General features: G+C 38.3%; 1 protein-coding gene across 2 annotated transcripts in view; it reads right to left on the reverse strand.

The window, feature by feature from the left end:
* Positions 1–931: 931 nt before the first annotated feature.
* LOC149844795 (Cysteine proteinases superfamily protein) overlaps positions 932–22,749 on the reverse strand; it is a 71,649-nt gene continuing 49,831 nt past the window's right edge. For both annotated transcript variants that reach the window (XM_089995287.1, XM_089995286.1), the window contains exons 6-11: positions 11,155–11,228; positions 10,979–11,027; positions 3,047–3,131; positions 1,775–1,831; positions 1,619–1,695; positions 932–1,335 (exon numbers count right to left, since the gene is read on the reverse strand). In XM_089995287.1, the coding sequence (XP_089851413.1) occupies positions 1,652–1,695; positions 1,775–1,831; positions 3,047–3,131; positions 10,979–11,027; positions 11,155–11,228 (309 nt within the window). In that variant the 3' untranslated portion in view covers positions 932–1,335; positions 1,619–1,651. The remainder of the gene's footprint in view (positions 1,336–1,618; positions 1,696–1,774; positions 1,832–3,046; positions 3,132–10,978; positions 11,028–11,154; positions 11,229–22,749) is intronic.

Raw genomic sequence — 22,749 nt, forward strand, 5'->3', positions numbered from 1 at the left:
ATATATATATATATATATATATAGAGAGAGAGAGAGAGAGAGAGAGAAGGGAGTATCGTCGAACGCCAACGTGGATGCAAGCGAATTGCAGTATTTGACCGTTAATTCACCATTTAATCATTTTTTCATTTAGTGTGCGCCTGCTGCTGTTCTCGCACGCGATCAGCGCACGTCCGAGTAACATCGAACAAATTACTGTTCAGCGTTTCTCCCTTCTCTCTTGCGAAACTGGAATATGTTTACCAGCAAAACAGATGGTTGGACCAACAGTGGCCGTCCGATCTGACCCTCTCTGCCCAACGCAAACCCCTCTTCCTCCCTCTCTCTTCACAAAGAAAGGGGAGTGAGAAGAAGAGGGAAGAGGGGAAAGGGAAAGAGAGGGAGTCGGGTTGGGGTGGGAGGGAGAGGGGTTTGCGTTGGGCAGAAAGGGGAAATGAGAGCCACTATTTGTTCAAACCAACAAACATGTTTTGTGGGTAAACATATTTCAGTTTCCATATATATATATATATATATATATATATGAGTTTGTGTGTGCTTAAATGTTTCAAATTTTATCCTTCAAAAACCTGGTTTAGATGTCAGAATTAGATGATCCAAAATTTTATTCCAGCTAAATTAACCGTGTAGAACACATTGTATGGTCCTTTAAAAAAAACCAAAAATGAACGCACACCTGCCTCGCACGCGCGTGTGTATATATATATGAGAGAGAGAGAGAGGATGTTTAGGAGATTAATCATAAAACGTTATACATCATTAATTTATCTACATGAATGTATTGTATAACCATCCCACCTTCCATTTTTATCCAATTTTTTAACTCGTCATTTTCCAAGATCAAGTGAGGCTTGATTATCCCCAAAAGAAAAGAAAAGATTGACTGAGGCTTTACTGACTATTTGTAAGAGAGATGTGCAACACACATGCATTTGTTCAGTAAAGTCAAAAGGAAGATATATACATAAATCTGCTTTGGACCTATTCAGCATCTTGAAATCTAACCAAACAGTAACGAGTAATTAGACTTAAAAAACATGATAAAACCTATTATCTGTAACACATTGACATGATACTATCATAACATATCCTTCAATATATCACACTGATATGCTACGCTTGATGAAAGAACACGTGTACTTGACGTACAAGATCTATAGATTAGCTATCACCTCTTGCACCATGGCAATACATATACTCCAAAGATGTGTGCGTGAGGGTGGAACACATGCATCACTAATAAAAGCTAGTGCGTTCACCAGTCACATTCTCCTCCAATGTTCAAAGTTCAGTTCATCTAGTACAATGAGGTATCTCCTTGCAACAAGGGATTTCCTGCAATTGGTCCACGGTTAAAATTAAGTAAATGGCAGTGCAAACTTGCAGCTATATTAATATACAAAAACAAAACAAAAGGGAGGTACCGCATTCAAAAGGCAGACAAGGAATTAACAAAAACATGGGTATTGCTAAAGAAACAGAGAATACAGCTTTACAGGTGTAAGCACAAACACATGGCAACTTTTTTCAACCTGACTTCACATTCAGGTAAATAAATGAGCAACACTACATTCTGGGGAAATCAAGGGATGCACTGGCGAAGAAGCAGTGAACTAACCAAATTTAGTCCTCAAGTCCCTCCAAAACTCCCCTAGAACAGCCAGTACTTCTTTCTAGGTACTCGGTTAGGAACCTCTGCATATTCAATCATTGCATGTCACATATTTCATGACAATAAAATGTTTTAGAACATAGTGGTTGCAGAACCTATCACCTCCAACTTCATATAACGAGTTGTAGTGAACTTCACTCCAGAAACTTAACCAAACTTCTGAAAAAACAAGAACCCAAAATAACATCATCAAACCAAACTAAATTAACAAAAGAATAACACCTGAGAGGACAAAACTCAAGCAACTACCATGAGGGACAAAGAATAATTTGACTTCAGCTGATAAAAAATGATTATCCTGCTCATCCTATAATTTCTGCTGTTATTTTTTTCATCAAACTACTGTCTCATAGCATGGACCGTTTTCAAGTTTTCAAATAAACTTTACATAACCAAGTCTTCAAGACAGAAATAGAATGAATAGAAAAGAAACCAAAGCTTTCCAAGATTTAAAACCAATGATGCTTGCCTCATACAGTAAGATCTGTAGAAGAAAGAATCTGGAGAACAAACACACCCATTTAAAAACTACAGCACGTGTTCTGAGTGACATGAAGCCAGAGAGATGGGTATAGAAAAGACAATGCTTCTCATTTTCTTTCCAATTACAGAATCTCAGCACGTCAAAAAGCATACAATATCACATGCTTGTTACATTTACATGATTGTCCTACATAATGAAACAAACTAGGAAGGAAAAGAATTAATAGCTACTATTTGAAACCCAGTCATAATTGCACAACCTGCACATAGATTGATTAGATGAAAAGTACAGTTGAAATGAAGAGGATTGCACAGGGTTACACCCATCACAAATTGTACAACAATAACAATGATGATGAAATGATGATTGATGAGGTTTGGACTAACATGCATAGTATCATCAACTAACATCATCCTGATGTGTTAATATGAATATATGAACACTAAGGGCACATTCCGTTGAATCATTCTAATTTACTTTCTCATTTGAATGAAAGTGAATCTGATTTGTATAAGCAGCCGAACATAAAATGTTAAGCTCCGAGAAAATGAATCTCATTTGCCTTTGCAAATGAGAGTCACTTTCTGAATTGCTTGAGATTCAAAATCACGAGACCCCATGTGATTCTGAATCTCAAGCAAATTAGAAAGTGATTCTGAATCATGTTTTTTGAAAGGAGCAGCCAAACATACCCTAAGAGATAAAATAACAATCACACTTTTATATACACTGTAACATTGCCCTTCAAGTACAAAGTAAGTTTAAGCATGTAGATTAAACTTCTAAGTGCGCTATGAAAAAAAACTACAAAGCTGTAGCATACAGGTTAACTACAGTATTTTCATTATATTCATTGATATTGCTACATAATACATCTTCAAGGCCATTACCTCTTGAAGGATTTTTTTCCCTTGGGAGGATTTCGACGTAGCAAGTATCCTTAAATGAGGTAAGAAGGCATATTTTGGCTCCGAACTGCAGATAATTATTCAATAGATCAAGTACAAGCATTATCAAAGATTGAATTACAAGAAATTACACAATGAAATCTAGATTATTTTAGTTAAATTATGAGGAAGAACGATACTAAGGAGAAGGCATCTATTCAAAACCATAATAATCACATCAATAAAACATTCTAGAACATGCCCACAAGGGTGCCACTCATCTGGTAGAGGTGACTTGTGAATGTTACCAAGTTGACAGGACATCACAAGTTCGAAACCCATGGGTGACGTCCCTTGCCACAAGGTCGAAGCTCGGTGTACTCCTCGGTGAACATGCCATGTCACCATTTTTTCTTTCTTTCCTTCTCTCTCTCTCCCAATGAGTTTAGGATTTCACAACTCTCTCTCTCTCTCTAACTCTCTTCCTCTAGAAACTCAAGTTTCTAGAGAGAGAGAGGAAAACCACCCCTTTTTATACTATATTATCCTCTTATTTTTCTTTTATTATTTTAATTTAAATCTTATATGTAATATTGTGTGTTTTTCTATAGTTTTAAATTCTGCATTTCTGAAATTTTGGAAATTTTGGCTAAGTGTTTTATAAAGTTGATATAAATCATGAAAAATATCCTCAATTTTAGGTGATGTCAGCTGGGTCTGGGCGTGGCCCAGGACCCATTGATAAGAACAAAACAAGGCGAATAATATTTGAGAAACTTTTTGTTTTTAACCTTTAAAATCAAGCGAAATTTAGGTTAAATTCAAGCGAATTTTGGAGGCAAAATCAGGTAAGTATACTGTTAGATGCGTCTCGTAATTCTGAGAATATTGATATTTTGTTTTTCTGAAATCGAGTTATGGTTGGCCCGAAAATCGCATTTTTAAAAAATGACCCACCTCTATTTTACCATTTTCTAGATTGGATCAGATCCAATCCGATCCGATCTGTTTGATCCAAATTGATATGGATCTGGATCCAATCCAAGACCCATATTAACTAAGATTTTGTCTAGGTTGGGATACATATGGATTTTGAATATGGATTTGGATCTTGGATCCGGATCCAGATCAAGGATCTAAGTCCAACCAATTTAAAACTTTAAATTCAATCTAAAGGTTCAATTGAATGAGAATTTCCATGTTAAGAGGACTCCCAGAGGGGGGAGACACCCTCTGAAATATTCTTAAAATAAAAAATTAATAAAAATATATTAATTAATGAATTTTGAATTTTAATTATCTGGTTAGAGTGGAGTTCTACATTTGTAGAACTCTACCTAATAAGGGGATTCTAGAGGGGGTGTCACCACCTAGAAAGATCCCCAACATAGTTAAATAAATAAAAATAGATATATAAAAGATAATGAAAAGTAGTTAGAGAGAGATAGAGTTCTACACTTGTAGAACTCTATCCACTAGTTGTATAAGGACTCCCTCTGGAGGATCCCATAAAAAAATATAACAAAAAAAAGAGGAGAAATAAAATCTAGAAAATCTATATAAAGGCTGGATTTTTTTCCCTCCCTCTAGAATCGGTATTCTAGAGAGAGAGAGAAGGAAAAAGGAAAGGAAGAAAGGAAGAAAGGAGAGGAGGAAGTCCATCTCTCGTGCTGATCGTCCAACGACTTCTTTTTCGGTCTTCTTCCATTTCTGAACCAAGGTACGGGTTCCTCTCTTGATTCGAACGGGAAGAAATAGTTCTAAATCAGATTCATGTGAGATTCTAGCTGAAAAAATAAAAAACCTGATTTTTAAAACATATTCAAACTCATGCCTTGAAGTACGATTGCATGTAATTCGATTTTGATGAAAGCATGCCTCGTTATCCTGTTTATTCATGTATAACTCTATGTCTAAACTGTTGATTTCATAACAACAACATGCTATATATATGTGGTGGTGGGGGGGGGGTAAGGACTGACCATGTATATGGATGACCCATCGAGGTTCTGGTGTGGGATCAGATATGATCCAAACCAGGCCTGTCGCAGGTCCAGTATGCTGTTTATAAACTGTTGTAAGACTGTGTTATCAAATCTGTATTTGATGTAGTTATCCTTGTCAAAACAGTTTTTAATATCGACATATGGATTGCTGTAATCCTATTTGTTTTTTTTAAACTACTAACTGCTTAATCTCAAATTTGTATTTGATACCGTTAGATTGGTCAATGATGCTCCAGTTTGGACATATTCGGCGAAGGCCTAATGATGCTCCAGTTAGACTGGTCAATGTTTAATCTCAAAACTTACGATGGTTTGGACATATTCGGCGAAGGCCTAATGATGCTCCAGTATGAAGGATGGAGAAATGGGAAAATATATTAGTTAAAAGAGGTCGGGGTAGGCCTAAGAAGACTTGGATGGAGATAATAGGAAATGATATGAATGCTTTGAACCTCACCGAGGACATGGCAGTGGATAGAAATGATTGGAGGAGAAGGATTCATGTGGAAGACCCAGAATGATTTTCTTTTTTGGTTCATATTGCTGACCCCAATTGTTTTGGGTTGAAGGCGTAGTTGTTGTTGTAGAGTGGTCAAAACTATTTTTAATATCGACTTATGAACTGCTGTAATGTTGTTTGTTTTTTTTGGAACTATTAAACTGAAATCTGATGTTTGGCCGATTGTCATAATCTATGTCACACGGACTTGGCTAGGGAGGCGCCGCACCTGAGTCGACACGCCCCGACATGGGTGCGGCTTCGGACACGGCCCGGACTCGGTCAACGTCGAGTCGGACTCGGTCAACGAGTCGATGTCGAGTCCATCCTTGTTTTGAATTTGGTCAACGCTGACTGAGTCCAAAAATATTCATTTTTAGGACAAAAAAAATATTATATATATATTTTTAAAAAAATTATATAACCAGACTGTGCAATGCAGTTGCAAAGTCACAGACTGTGCAACTGCATTGTCACAGACTGTGCACAATCACAGACTGCATTGCACAAACTGCATTGCAACTGTTAATGTATACACCAAGATATTTGGTATTCACTTGGAATGTTATCAACATCAAGATGCATGATCTTAGCCGTGTCCCCTAATGGGCTATAGCTGACTTATTATTGTTATATATATATATACATATATATATATATATATATAGCCGAGTCCCAGTGTCCAAAATTTTTGAAATTGTGCCGCACCCGCACCCGCACCCGCACCCATGTGACATAGGTCATAATGTGTTGGTCTCCGATCTGATTTGTTTTGAAATCAAATCTGACTTGACCACTGAACTTTCTATGTGAAGTCTCTTCAAAAACTTTTATACAAAAAAACAAGTTGGCTGTTAATAGAAAAGAAACAAAAAAATATGTTCATACTGTCGTTAGAGCTGAATTTCCTGAATTTTTATTCTTATGGCATGAGTATATTAAATCAACCCCTGTGAGGGTTATAAGGGGTCTGTTCATGTGTTGTTTTGTCTATGATATGGCCGACATCAAAGTTGTTTGATGCTTCCATATGGACTGAAGTCAAAACAGCTTTGAGGTCGTGGTTGACGACCTTTGTCAGTACTATGTTGGAATATTATCTTTATGCTGTCATGATTGGCTGAATACTACATTGGTTTCAATGCAGTCATATGTTTGACATAAGTGCTGATTAATACTTGTACTCATGAGTGATGTGGGCTGCTGTAGGGAAGGATAGTGCTGCACATTTTTGTGCAACACTGTCCGCTGTCCACAGCGTGTGGCCGCATGTTTCTACGCATGGCCTGTCGGTTGGAGTTTGGTCTGGTAAAATCTAGACTAGATCTGCCCCTACTCGATTTCCTTGGTGTGACATGGGGATTTTGATCAGTTTGGTAATGGTTAGTATCTCATGTTTCCTGGACAATGTAGTTATGTTCAGATTGAATTCGCATGGACAGCATGAATATGTTATCCATTGAATTATCATGTTGCTAATGCTTATGCCATACACATGAAAAATTATGAAATTTATTGTATGCATGAATATGATCATGTGCATGTTTGAGAGCTTACGCATAAAATGGATAATGAAAATGTATGTTACAAGCATCTGTTTGCATGCATATGCAAATTGTTTTATATGTGCATTCTTGTTGTATATGATCGAATGTGCATTGTAGACATGTTTTGAACAACTGTGTGTGCATGTTCACTAAGGATTTTGCATAAAATGCTTTTGTAGTCAGATGTGGACCACTGCAAGCCATGTGTTGCTTTAAAAAATTTGTTTTATACATTGCAAAATTCATTCTGGAATTATTGGCTTTCTAATTTAATTGCACTATTAAAATGGTAGAGGGCCAGGTCCCGTGTTGGATTTTACATATTGATTTGCAAAATGGTTCTTCTGTAAAGAACTTGATTTTTTGTTAAAAAGTTAAAAGAGACAAACAATATAATTAATTATCTTCATGGATGTCCCTTCCACAGTGTGGGAATCCTGGATAGCAGTTTTGGGAAACCATGAGGATATTAAAACTTTGCGTGCATTTGTGCTCTTGAACCCGATGTGGAGATCACCTCCCGGCTGTTAAAATGTAATATATAAATACATATATAATATATATTATTTTTATAATATATATTATATATTTATATTTTTTTATTCTTTCTTTTTTCTTTATTTCTATTTTTTTCTAGTTCACTTTGAACTAGATGGTCAAGATCTCGTTAAATCTTGACCATTCCTATAGCCATTGGACCTAGTCCAACGACTCTTAGGAAGCCTCTCCTCCTCTACTTCTTGTATAAATAGGGCTAAACCCCTCCCTTGTAAAGTAATGCTTCTTAAGCATTTTTAGTTTATGAATAAATTATTATTTATTTCAAGTGTCCTTCCATTTATACCCTTTCAAGGGTCATGCTTGTAGTGTCTCCAATAGACACATATTTGTGAGTTGTTTGTGCATTTGTGGAAGACCACCATTTCATTACAATATAAATTATTATTTATTTCAAGTGTTCTTTCATTTATACCCTTTCAAGGGTCATGCTTGTAGTGTCTCCAATAGACACATTTGTGAGTTGTTTGCGCATTTGTGGAAGACCACCATTTCATTAATAAAGTTGGTTGTTTTCTTTGTTGATTCAATGCATGATATCTTGTGGTTTGGTAAGTATGAAGTCTGTGAGGCCTCGGATCCTTGGGTTTGGTTTCTGCAATTGTTTAAAACAAAAATCACTTTTCACGAGGATAAGTTGGGGTCGTTATATTATCTAGAGAGTCTATCTAGAGGGTGATGTCCCCTCTAGATCTCTCTATCAGAGAGTAAAGTTCTACCAAAGGTAGAACTCTACCTCTTTAGAAAATCTCCCTTTTTATTAATATATATATTTTTATCTAGTTCTTATCTAAAAGGTCTCTCTAGAGGGTGATGTCCCCTCCAGAGACCCCAATTAGGTAGAGTTCTACTTCATGTAGAACTCCACATTATCTATTCCATAAATCCATAATTTAATTATTTTATTTTATTAATTATTTAATATTTAATTATTAAATAATATATTCTAAGAATATTCTAGAGGGTGTCGCCCCCTCTGAAAGTCTTCCTATAGTAGAGTTCTACTCCAGATAGAACTCTACCTACTCAATTTAACTTTTAAATTGATTTTAAAGTTTTAAATTAGCCACATTTGGATTTCGGGTCCATATTTGGATCCAAGATCCAAATCCATATCCAAAATCTGTGTGGATCCTACTTTGACCAGATCATAATTAATATGGTTCCTGGACTGGGTCCAGATCCATATCAACTTGGATCAAATGGAGCGGACTCAATCCGATCCAATTTAGAAAAAGGTAAAAATAGAGGCAGGTCATTTTTTAAAAACGCAATTTTCGGACCAACCGTAACCCAATTTCAAAAAAATAAGGTACTAACGTTCTCAGAATTACAAGACGCATCTAACGATATACATACCTGATTTTTGCCTCCAAATTTTGCCTGAATTTAACCTGAATTTCGCTTGAATTTAAAGGTTAAAAAAAAATCTCAAACTTTAATTGGCTTATTTAGGTCTTGTCAGTAGGCTCTGAGCCACGCCCAGACCCAGTTGACATCACTTATATTTAAAGATATTTTCTCACGATTTTATCATTTTCATTAAATACTTAGTTAAAAATCATGGAAAAATACACGATATTACACAGCATGTGTGCATGTCTTGACTTATCCAATGCCAAAATCGTGCCAATCAAAGGGATCGTTTATATGCTTGAAATAATGCTAAACTACAGCCTTTAGAAAAGAATATTGGGAGAAGTTTGAACACTTGATGATAAGGGTCTATATTGAAATGAATGATGAGCTAAAGAGAGAAAGATGGCTGCTGTATGAAATATCAGACACCAATATTAATGGAATCAATACCAAAACTAGATGATCAACAGAGGAGGAAACATAGAAGAGTAAGAAAAAAAGGAGCAAAATGTGGTGTAACAGCAATGGGACATCAGTAGCTGAAACTAAAGCAATTGACATAGAGGAAAAAAAACAAGAAAAGAGGAAGAAAGTAAGAGGAAGAAGGAAGAAAAAAATAAGAATAAAGAAAGAATAAATGAAACTAGAAGAAAGAAACCAGAAAAAGAGAACAAAGACTAATTTGAGAGGAAACAAGAGGAGATTAAGAAGAGAAAAAGGGAAGATTAAACAAGAAAGAGGTGTCAAATCATGCACTCAAACTTGTCCATATAGGGGAAATAGCTATGATGCCATGAAAAAATCAGATCTGCACACTATGAAAACATCAAAGAAAAGAAAAGAAAAGAAGAAGGTGAAGCTGACCCCCAAAAACTCCTATGCGGTGAGGAGCACAAGCATTGTAAAGGTTTCAAAACATAAATGAAGATACCACTTAATACACGTTTGCCACTCATACACAATGTCAGTAAGAAAAGGAAAATCATTATTATAACCATTGCTTAAGATGCACATATATGTATATGCAAACACACACGTATACATAGAATATGTTTTTCCTTCCTTTCAATAGTTTATCCTTCTATGCTACAAGTGTATAATTGTCCTTTCAAGATCAGTTGAACTGAGTCATGGATAATATTATAATAATTTCATTTTTGATAACGAGAAGAGGAACTAGACTAAGTTGCATAGTCTGCCTTAATTTGAAAAAGTTCTATCAAAGACTCTCTCTCATGTTTTGTGTTTTTTTTTTCAATCCACCAGCGTATAACTACTTATAAATGATGATTAATCTTTTTAAGTACAGATTTCTGAAAGGGAAATGTTAGAATCAAACTTATATGGGCCATCTGACATAATGACTAATTCTTAAAACTTGTTTTTCACTTTGCATAACCTAAGGATAGGAAAGGTGACTACAGTTTGATTCCTACTTTGCATGTGCACTGTTTTAACAGAGCAACGAACAGAAAGCAAGGAACTCAAAGGAAATATTCCATAATAGATGATCAATAGGCAAAATGAAGACATCCACGTCACAGAAAAATAGTAGCAAGTGGCAAGCTCACAGAACTGTCATGTCTCTGACCATCATAATGACCTATTTAAGATACAATGCCTAAATGATGAAAAATAAATGTAACAAAGCAATTAAGAACAGCAAAGCAAACTAATATAACTTCCAGATTTTTAATATAAAAGGCATTACCCAGCTTGCCCATAAAAAACAAAAGGGGTTTCTGATCATATATATCTCCTCAGATATAAATCTGTATAAACATATCCTCACATTGGTTTAGTTAATAATAGCTAAAATATATATCGATGTAGTAATCATGTTCACATAACAACCATATTCAAATTGAACACATCTACATTTATAAATATACTAATCATAGATTAGCAGGTTTTGTTGGCAGTACTAGCATTAAACCAGACCAAGTAATTCTAGGTTGCAAGATACCCGATCTGCAGCTGCTTGCAGAGTCACATGATCTCCCCACTCACCTGGTCTAAACATCAAGAAAACAGTGAGATGTAGTGAAGAGAACAACAAAATAAGACCACAAAATAGACTAGCAACCTCACAGACGTGTGCTTTCCCAACAAAAGAAGAGCAAAAAGTCTTTGTTACATAACCTTTTCATCATCTTTAAGTAGCTTTTGTATTCCATTGGAACATATCCCTCGTATGATTTCCGGTGATGTTTAAGCTGAAGTAGTTAGAAATCCATCATAAACTAAGAAAATTGATGAACATTCAGAAAATCAGAAAGAATAATTGCGTCATTCAACAGATCATGTGGGACAATACAATACAAATAAAGCTTCATCCAGGATTGCCCAGTATGATTCCTTATAGGGATTTTTCTACATGACCCATTCTTATCTCTGTTTATTCCCTGGCATAATCAAGTGGAACCAAATTTGCGCCAACAGCAGCCATGAAGTCAAGACTTTCAGAAAATCTTTAATTTGATTTTCTAATTCATGAAACTGAAGAGATTAGTTTCTTCAGTAAATCTTTAATTTTGATTTTCTAATTCATGTAACTAGAGGCATTTTGCTGTTCAGAAACTAAAGGTGAAAAGATTAGTTGAATGGAATTGTTGCACTTGGCCCTACAGTGAATAGAGAATGTGATATATCATTGAAGGTTTCTAGAGTAATATTACATAGTAGAGAGAGATGTGTAGGTCAACTTTTCTTTTCAACTAGATAATCATGTTAGGTATCAGTTTAGATTTCAGATATTTCATATGTGACTAGTGTTTTGAGTCTCAATCACATTCAAATCCAAGGAAATTAAGAAATGTATATCACAGGCATGAAAACTGTGCTCTGAGATTCGGATTTCACAAAAACTCCAAGAAGCTCAAGGAGTAAATTGCATATCCATCAATCACCACATGTTACCATAGATCTCACTGCATAAAAACCTTACTTTTCAACCTATAGTATGTGTCCCTACCTTTCACCGTTACAATACAGATCTCAAAAAGGCACTAGTGTGAATGTCAATCAATTGGGTCTAGGATTTCAACATGACCTTGACCTGAAGGAACCCAAGGCATTTCCTTCTTAGCCGCAACTAATTGAACTCATTGCCAGTCACTTAGATACCCAACCTAACCCATTGCTTTCCTTATAAATACATAGTACAGATAAAAATTGCAAGGTTCACTATATCTGTGTTATGTGTATAAATTTGATTTTGAATCAGATACAAAATTAGGCTGAAGTAGATCAATCAGATTAGATGACAAAATGATTTCTTGTGCACTTGATTGGTCATCAGTATGCTTAATATGTTCAGATAGAATATATTCAGATCCATGTGATCATTTGTCCCAGTCTTCACATATATGATAATTCAGAATACATATAGGTAGACTGGTATCTTTCAGTGCATCCCAGATTAAACATGATTGCATGACCTTTTAGATCCTTTATTTTGCTTTTATATATGACATACAAGTGTTCTGCATATGTAACAAAGTATGCGAAAAGATAAAGAATGCTAAAAAGGCATTCACAATGTCCAACAATGGACAAATACACAAAGGGGATAATAGCCAAGTCCACTATGGGACAATACATACACAAGCTTTAAGAAAAGCACAAACTAAAATATAAAATCTCTTTATTGAGAGAGAGAGCACTAAGGCTTAAAAGAAATACAAGGGTTTTCACCCCTATTTATATACACAAAGGGATCCAAAAAAGAAGGCCAAAAGGGGGCTCCCAAAGAGTCGTTGGGAGCCCCCAACGGTCACATTTGTGACCGTTGGGGGCCCTAACGACTCTATTGTGGGGCCCCTCTTTGGCGTGAAATACAAAATAAAAAAAAGAAAAACTAAAATAAAATAAAAAAGAATATAGTTGTTTAATAAAACAACTATGAAAAGACTATAATACCCCTATCGGGTATTTTATATATATATATATATATATATATATATATATATATATATATATATATATATATATATATATATATATATATATATATGATTTAACACCCCCCCTCAAACTTTAAAGGGAGATGACCGAAAGTTTGCCAAGGAGAAACATGAAGCGTGGAGCAGGAAGTGCTTTAGTGAAAAAATCTGCTAACTGAGATTCTGATGTGACATATGGCAATGTAAATGTTTTACGTAGATACTCATCACGAACATAGTATCAGTCCATTTCGATATGTTTGGTCCGTTCATAGAAGGTGTGATTGCTGACAATATAAATAGCACTTTTGTTGTCACAACAAAGCTTTGAAGCTCCAGTAATGTCAACCCCCATATCTTTGAGAAGACTTCGAAGCCAAACAAGTTTCATTGTAGTGGTTGCTATAGCCCGGTATTCAGCTTCAGTAGAGGATAGTGAGACTTTCTGTTGCTTCTTGCATCTCTAAGCAATTAAAGAATCTTCGAAAAAAATACAAAAACCAGTAGTTGAGATTCTATCATTGGGGTTACCTCCCCAATCTGCATCAGTAGAAGCAAGTAAATTTAATGAAGAAGAAGAGGATAAGAATAATCCTTTAGTTATGGTGCTTTTGATGTGTCGGATAACCCGGAGCATGACACTCATATGTACAGTTGTAGAAGCATGCTAAAATTGACTAGCAGAGTGAACAACATGAGTGATGTCAGGTCTGATAATAGTCAGATATGTGAGAGATCCAATGAGTTGTCTGTAGGGTATGAGATCTTCTAGAAGAACCCCATCCTCCAATCTTAATTTGGCATTTATGACTTCTGGAGTCTCCACGTTTTTATCATCTGAAATACCAAACTTAGTACATATATCTGCAACAAGCTTCATCTGTGACAAAATATATCCTCGGGGAGAATATGCAACTTCAATACCAAGGAAATATCTAAGAAAACCTAAATCAGACATGTCAAAGCTATCTTTCAACATATTTTTAATATTAACAATACTATCTTGATTATTTCCTATGATAATCATGTCATCGATATAAAGTAATAATATAACAATATTAGTACCTACACTTTTCACAAAGAGAGCAGTGTCAGTATAACAGGAATGAAATCCCAATTTAATCATAATATCACTAAATCGATCATACCAAGCCTTGGGGCTTGCTACGATCAAGGTATGGGTTTCCTCTCTTGAATCAAGTGAGAAATTGAATATAGATAAGATTTTCATGCAATATTTTGATGAAAATCCATGAAAAAGAGTAAATATGGGCATCTAATCTCAAATGCATGGAGGAGGATTCATGGATCCTCTTCCATGGATGTGTTTTTTATTCCCTTTATCCTTTAAAAAGATAAAATTTTTGTACATACTTAGTTTTATGCTAAAACATAATTTATTTCATAAGAAAAATAGCTTGTTATTTGTTTGCATTATAATATTATCGATTTCCATGGAGGATCCATGTCATGGACTTTTAGAGGCATGTAAATATGTGATGAAACAAATTTGTATGCATGCATTTTTCATTAAAAGTTTGTATGATGGTGGTGTAGTTGAGAGATTTGAATATGCATGTGTTCTTGAACAAGTATATGCATGTAATCTAAATGTTCTCGGCATGCATGTGTTTTCGAATTGTTTCGGTGAGCATATATGAATATGATTATGCTCTAGTATGCATTTTTTAGCCATTAAGCTTGTAGATGCATGTATGTACAGATCTGCATATGTTCATACTCTGTTTTTGAATATATATATATATATACATTTTTGCTGCCCAGGCCTGGCCAGACCTATCCCAGTATGGCTTGGCCTCGTCAGGCCTGACTGAGTTGCAGGGCCCAACCGAGTGGTGCTCGGCTGGGCAACAATCTGAGAAAAAAAAATAAAAACAATAAAATTTTTTTAGTGGTATGGACTTGTAACGCCCCAAAAATCCAGGACTTGTAACTTTTAGAATAGTTTAGAAGGCTTTGAAATCATACGATTATCAGAGTTTAAATAGTACTTTAGCGGAAAATGATATTTTTAAAACCACAAGTCAATGGACCTTGAGCGCATTACAGCGTAAACTTTCCTTTGTCGAATTTCGCATAACTATTGAAATCAAATGGTTTCGAAATGTATTTTTAATAATAGAGAATTTGTTCATGGGATTTTACAACTCCTTATATTTGTTAAAACCAGAAAGAAGTTTACTAAAACAGTTTTAGTAACTCAAGGTTTAATTAAAAGAGAATTTTTGAAATACACTTCATACCAAATTTACCAACATGTCCTCAGGAGCGAAACGTCAGGGAAAGAGCTCTATCTTGATCTCATCACACCATCGTGTCATCGCAGACTGTATCACCTATACATCACCTGCCCATAAAATGGGTCAGTTTCACTAAAAACTGGTAGGTGCACATACAGGACAATATAGAACATAGTTAAGCAGAATAATTCAATATGTCAAGTAGACAGACAATTATATGGCAATTTAATTTCAACACATTCATGGAACAACTATCATGAGCACAATGCTAAAATTACTACAAGCATTTCACTGACACCAGTAGGCTAACTATTATAAGCAAAGAACTGCATAAGCAATTTAATTAGCAAAATACCATGCTACATCAACCACACGCACAATTCCATAAGTATTGAAACCAGTTGCATGCTACTACCTTCATACGTACATACTCAACAAACTGTGTGATCAGATTTAAATTATGTTTCGATATTAACTGACCAAGTGGGTATGCACAAGGCACGACTCTAGAAACAACCTATACTGATCCGGGGTTTTATTATGCTATATATTTTATGATAACCCGGATAGCTGACTGAGTCCGCACCTAAGGGGACGGTCAGTGACCAAGAGAGAAGTCCCCAAAGCAGCATAAACAATGGATGCATCCCGAACATGGAGAGCTACCACCTAGGATAATTATGATAGTTCCCTTCCCCTAACTCCGATGACTGGGGAAACCGAGTCTTTTGCTCGTAACTGTCATTAATGGCTTGTCCATCGAAGTTTTTGTACATTCTCATCCTCTCTCCAGACAGGAGTCAGCGGTTCGAACGAGTACATCAGGGTTAGTTAACTGAAGACCCATTCTACATAATCTGGTCTTTCGACCAAACTCGAGTATCTTGCCGGTGAAGGCGGAATCACCTATTTAGGTGATCTTAGCATTTTGTTATTTGCACTCGTCGAGGTTGCCACAACCTACTCATCCAATCATCGCAACGTAAGAAGGCGTACTTGTCAAAAAGTATGGTCGTACTTGTCAAAAGTACGACTACGATGAAAGAGAAATGATTCCACAAAAGAAACCCCAACATATATTATCTACAACAGAATTAATACAACACAGTTTGGCAATATAAGTTTTGAAATCATTTCAATAATATTTTGCATATTTCATGATGCAAGGTCGTCTCGTATCTCTCGTCCGATCAACAAAGTACTTAACATGTTGTGCATGTCTAAAAGTACGCTATACTGAAAAAGGAAGGTGTGTGGGCTTCTCAAGAGAAACCCCCAACACACAACTTCATAACGATCCAAAGAATATAGGAGTGTTCATTTGGCCTGATTCATCCTTAAAAGCCACAATGCTACATTGAGTCATTCACACAAAGCACATCACTATCAATCTTGCATTCAAAATTTATCTTAGTATCAACATGATTCGCACGACACGCGACACTAGGTTTAATAAATGAAGAATGGGTCCTTTAACAGAACCCCACTCACTCATAGGCTCATGCCCCTGATCGGGGTTATTCGAATTGGGTCGCAACTCGAATCAAGGTTATAAAATATTTCTCCCAAGTGTGTGGACTTGGGAGGGCTCAAATGTAACTTCGCAATCCTGCGAGGCTTAAAACTTAACTTTGCAAAAGCTGTGCAATTTGAAGAGCACTGAGTTCGCAGAAGGAAACCCTCTTTTAAAGAACTGCAATGCACAAGCACAACTTCTAGTGTTTTGAAAACAAGTGAAATCAGGATAGGCACAAGACTACATTTATGTAAGTACATATGTACCATAAATGTGAGCATATGCAGGTTATAACATGACGACAAGCAACTCTCGACTTGCGATGCCGCACATCGAGCGAAAAGCACATAAGTAACACACGAGGTACCAAAACCATACCTTGACCACTTAGATAGGCAAACACATAAGGTCATAAGTAATACATGAGACACGAAGTCGTACCTCACTCAAAGGAAACATGCAGGCAAAAATGTATGCAAGCAAACAAGGGCATATCTATTTCAGTAAGTACGAAACCACACCTCAAACTCATAAGCAACTATGCAAAATAATGATCGAAGAATGAAATTGTACCTCAACCCATGAGCAACAAGAAAATACACAATGCAGAAGCAATATAACTCTAAGCATGTCTAGCATGGGCATCTTAATTATTTCAACTTAATTAGGTTCATCTTTTGTCCCTTGGTGCGACTTTACCCAACCTCGTGAGGTTGCGTCGCTGCGAGCGTTTGAGAGTGTAGGCGATGCGGGGGCTCGGGTGGAAATTTGCAGGAAACCCAATGTTAGTATGAAAGTGACCAAAGAAGAGGCAGGGAGCAGGAGTGTTTCCCTGCTCGCCGACCGTCCGCCTTGCGCGAATAAGAGAGAGTGCCAAAGCACCCCTCTGCTAAAACAGGAAAAGATGGGAGGGAGATCGGCCCCTGCTAGGAAAACTAATAAGAGGCAGGGGTGGAGCCCTCTGCCAAGCAATACAGGAATAGCAGGGGAGCCTCGCCCCCTGCCGCGAGCCTAAAAGAAACAGGGACAAGGCCCCCCATCGAAAACGAACAAGGGCAGGAGAGGAGGCCAGGCTCAACCCTCAGGCCAAGCTTGTCCTTGGTCTTCAAGGAGGCTACGAGGAATGGTGGGATCGACTGTCAGGCCGAGCCCGACATTGGGTTGTAGGGTACCCAAATCAGGGAGGGAGGCAGAAGAGGGGGACAGAGAGGGGCAGGGCATCACCCCTGCCGACCAAGCCAAAGGTGACAGGGGCCTTGCCCTTGTCTGTCGGTGAAAGACACCAAGGGCAGGGGCGAAGCCCCTGCCGAGAAGGTAAAGGTGGCAGGGGCTTGGCCCCTGCTGGTCTGCCAAAAAGAGGCGACGGGGCCATAGCCCTGTTGGCCTGCTAGAGGAACTGAAGGTAGCAGGGGCTCGGCCCCTGCCGACCTATCGAAAGAAGGCCCAGGCGACAGGGGTTCGGCCCCTGCCAGCTCGTCGGAGGGCGAGCGAAAAAAAAAATCGGCAGGGGAAAGACCAAGGGAAAGCATGGCGTCGCCCTGCCTACCAAAAATGTCAGGCGATAGTGGTGGTGCACCTGCCTAAAGGAGAAGCAGACAATGAAGGGAGAGAGAGAGAGTTACCTGAGAAGGGGCCGACAAGGTCGGCGTCACCGGCGATGGCTCGCAGGTCGGAGCTCAAAAGTCCATCAGAAAGGGAGAGTGGGTGAACACAGAGAGAGGGTGAGGATGGCGTTGGGGTCGCAGCCGCCCGCAGGGAGTCGATGGCATCGGGGGTTGCGAGGTTGGGACGCCGGCGAAAGGGGCTCCGACGAGTTGTGCAGGACTGAGGGTGAGAACCCAAAGAGAAGGAGCAAAATGAGGGAACGAGAGTGAGAGAGAGAGATCGGGTTACCTGAGGGGGATGGCACGGTCACCGGCAACGGCTTGCCGGAGGGGAGCTCGCAAGGAGAGGAGCAAGGCGGCACGGGGGAAGCCACTGGCATCGGCTACGACAAGTTGACGAGATAAGAGGGAGCGAGGGGAGGTGTCGGTCGGGGTTGCCGGAAATCGCAACGAGAGAGAGACGAGGGTTGGCTGCGGCGATCTCTGACAGGAACCCGCCACCTGGGAGAGGATCGACGACGATGGTGGCAGTGGCGGCGGCGATCGGATTAGAGGGGAGAAGGCGTCTGCGGTGTTGTCGTGCGCAGGGCACGAGGAGACTCGAGAGGGAGGGGAGGAGGAGGAGCAGAGAAGGGAGCCACATCCCCCCTCCCCTCCTGCGATACTCTTAAAGGGCTCGGGGGGAGGGGGGCGACAATCGGGAAAACCCTCAAGGGTTTCCCTTATCTTGTCAAAGGGGTGGATCGGCATGGGCAGGGCGCGGCACACAAGGGAGGGTTTTGTTTTAAAACCCTCACCCTGCGTCGGGTTTTAAAAGCCTAGCAAGGTCGGGCCTGGGTCGGGTCTCGACCCGACCCGGGTCCGATAAATTTTTTTTTTACGTGGGTTTTACAGGACTGGCTGGCAGTCAGTCGAGCCAGGCCCTGGCAGGTGGAGCACAGGCCCAGCCTGGGCTGGGTGGTACCCTGCCAGGCCCAGCCAATTGGGTCGGTTGGGTGTTGGACCATTTTAAATATAAAAAAGGGGTTTTAAAGAGTTTTTTTAGCAGACTCAGTGGGTGGTCTGGCTAGACCGGGCCAGACCTGGACAACACCCAAACAGGTGCAAGCAGGCCTGTTTACCAGGCCTTGTAGGCCCAGCCGAGTGGGCTCAACTGGGCAGTTGGGTGCCCTTAAAAAAAACTAAAATTTAAAAGGTTTTAAAAATCCTTGATGGTTGTGACAGGCGAGTGGCTTATTACACCCAGCTTTTTGGGTTCAGCTGAGTCAAGGCTGAACTCCAGCCGACAGGGTCGGCTAGGCTCGATCGACCTACTTCAAAATTTGTCGTAACACCTTGTGTTTGCTTAAATTTGGAAATTTTAAATTTAATATGCATGTAAATTTCCAAATTGTGTTAAGTGTATGTATTTTGATTCTAATACATGCTAAGAATGGGATTTTTCACATGCTTTGACTTGATATGACATGCTTTATCAATATGTTATTTCAAAGTTTGTTTCAAGTGCATGTGCATACGTGATGTTGATGTGTTTTTTCGCATGTATGTAAATGCATGAATGTTCACATGTTCTAATTGAAATGACTCATGAATAAAAGTATACAAATGGCATGAGATTGCGAACACATGCATATGAATGTTGTAGTTCATGCACATTGTTAAATTGGCATGTATGAATCTGCATTTGAAAACATGTGATATCATTGCATATATGGCATGTTATGATTTTTGCACATGATGCATCAATGGTCAAATAATAGATCATTGTGGGTTGTGTGAGCCTTGAGTTTGGATTGCTCCTGTTTTGCTTGTTTTAATGCATCACGAAAGTCACATTGATATTGTTTCACTATATTGCAATGTTCTATGTTTTCAGCGGGCTGTGGTCACGTGATGAGCCTCACATTTGGATATGCGAACTTGTGTTACTAAATTGGCATACTGAATTGCAAATTAATGGAATGACTATTAATAAAAAGATAAAGAAAGAGAATAATGTAATATACGTTCTGAGATATCCCGTCATTACAATGAGACTCTTAGAGTTGCTGTTTCGGAAAACTGTACCTGGGGGTGGTATGTAGACACAACTGTTGTTTTGATATACCAAAAAAGTAGCACTTGTGGATGTGGAGGTCTCTGGTGTCCCGACATTAGATGTTGAGGTCTAATGTTTGTGAACACCCCAAAATTTTCAAAATCTTATAAATATTTCCTTTTTGCCCCTGGCTCCATCTTCTGAGAAAATCAAAGCTAAATTTCAGTTATTCTTCAGATTTTCTGGATTGAATTCCATGTTGATATATTCAAACTCGATTTCGGTTCCGAACCCAATGATTAAAATCCAAATCAGAGCCTCGTTACTCAATTTACAAATCGAAATTATAAAATGTCAAAAACATTTTATGAATGGCTCAAACAGCTCATCCGTATTCATTTGGATCCATTACTTGATATTTTCTCGATTCGAGGTCCGAAACTCGAATATCATCTCAAAATCCGGATCCAAACTCATTTTCTGAAGAAATTTCCCCAAAATAGCCTTGAATTCTAAAAAAAACCCTCTTTTGTAAATATTTCTCAAAAATACAAAAAATTAGTTTTAAATCTTTATTTTCTCGTAAATCTTAAGGTTTTATTCCAAAATATCCAAAAAAATGTATAGAAAATGAAGAAAAGAACAAAAAAATTAAAAAATAGAAAAAGAAAAAAATAATGTTGAAAACCTCCTTTTTGAAAGAGAAAACCTCGTAAGGGAGCCCCCACTTTGTAAAATCCCGAAAATAAGAAGGCCCCTCTTGAAAATCTGTTTTTAGGGTTTTCTTGAAAACCCTTCGTAAAAGAGGACGACGCCTCTTCTCTCTCTCTCTCTTTCGAAAACCCTCTTCCAGAAGGATCTTCTCCATCGCCAACGAAATTCCCCTCTCATTCTCCACCTTTCGATCGATGGCTCCAGACCATCCGCCCTCTATCACCAACAAACCCTCTCCTTCTCGATGGTTCACCTCTTCCTATATGAAGAGACATCGAGAAGGGGGGAAGGGGATCTGGTTATTGGCTACTATACCATCCATCGTTCACCACGAATCGCATCTTCATCAAATCGATCATCACACATTTCCTCCCCTTTTACCTTCGTCCTCTTGGTGGTCTACCAGGCTCGTTGCCTCATCTTCCACCTCCTGGCTCCCTGAGACATCCGCTTCAAGCAGCCGAAGATCGATCACTCCCTCAGCAATCTGGTTTGGAAATCAAGACCTACGACAATAGAAAGGGGAACTGCAGCCAAAACCTGAAAAGGGGAGCTAATCATCGATCACATTAAAGGGGACCCCGATCTTCATCTTCGACCCCAAACCCCTCTTCGCTTCGAAGTTGCAAGCCATCTGGAGGAGATCAACCATCCCTTGCGGCTGAAAGGTAAGCGATCATTTTTTGTTTTTTTTTTTCTTTTCTCTTTCCCTCTTTCTTTATTTCAACTTTCTTTGTTTATTTTCTTTGTATCACAACGCGTTGGTGATAGGGCCGACCTGCATATAGCAGGATTGCCTCACACATCTGCAAAAAGAAAATGGAATTTCTTAATTCCAACATTTCTATTAGCTTCTGCTTTAATGTTTTCATTGATTCTGCGATTTACCCTAGCATACGGTATTGAACCCAACGAGTCTCTATGGTTCATCTGTGTTTCAATCTAATCTCCCCGCTAGTTTCTCAATCTAACTCACGGTTATTTTCTCATGGATTCTGGATTTTTTTTTCTTCTTTGTTTACATTATATTCTCAGCTCTTGATACTCGAATTTATTTTGTTAGCCATTTTTCATGTTGACGTTACGATGTCAGACATCCGATTGCATGCTTTGTTCAGAATAGTATTATCATTGGATCAAAACAGTAGATTTGCAAGCCTTCTGGCTTCAGATCTATGTTGAAATCCCATTCCATGGTGTTAACATCTCTCCATTCCCTGCATATTCTAATGGTCGCTATGCATTCCGCGATCTGTGTTTTTTTTCTTTTCCATTGTTTGTTTGCTTGGGTTCCGTTGGTGTGAGAAAGCTTTAGATTGTTATCATAATTCAGTGCCTTCTCCTAGTAGCTTAACATCAAGCCAATAGGTACCTGAGGGTACGTTCTGCTAAGTGGGAAATGGCAATAAGCGAGCTCTGCTAAGATATTTCCGAGCAATCATGAAGGTCGACCCCTTTTGAGCCCCAAGTATCAAGTTTAAACGCTGAAGCAGTCACGAATCAGCTCAGCGATGGTGGAAATCTCACATCAGAAGGAAAATGTTGCATAGTCTTTAGAATGAACCTCCAGGGAACAGGGGATCGTTAAGATTTATTTGTTTCGTTTTCTTTGCCACTATAACTTAGTGATCATCCTGATCATACGCTAAGTATAATTTAA

The sequence above is a fragment of the Nuphar pumila genome, chromosome 2 (genome assembly GCF_984573655.1).
Source record: "Nuphar pumila chromosome 2, dmNupPumi1.hap1.1, whole genome shotgun sequence".
NCBI lineage: Eukaryota > Viridiplantae > Streptophyta > Magnoliopsida > Nymphaeales > Nymphaeaceae > Nuphar > Nuphar pumila.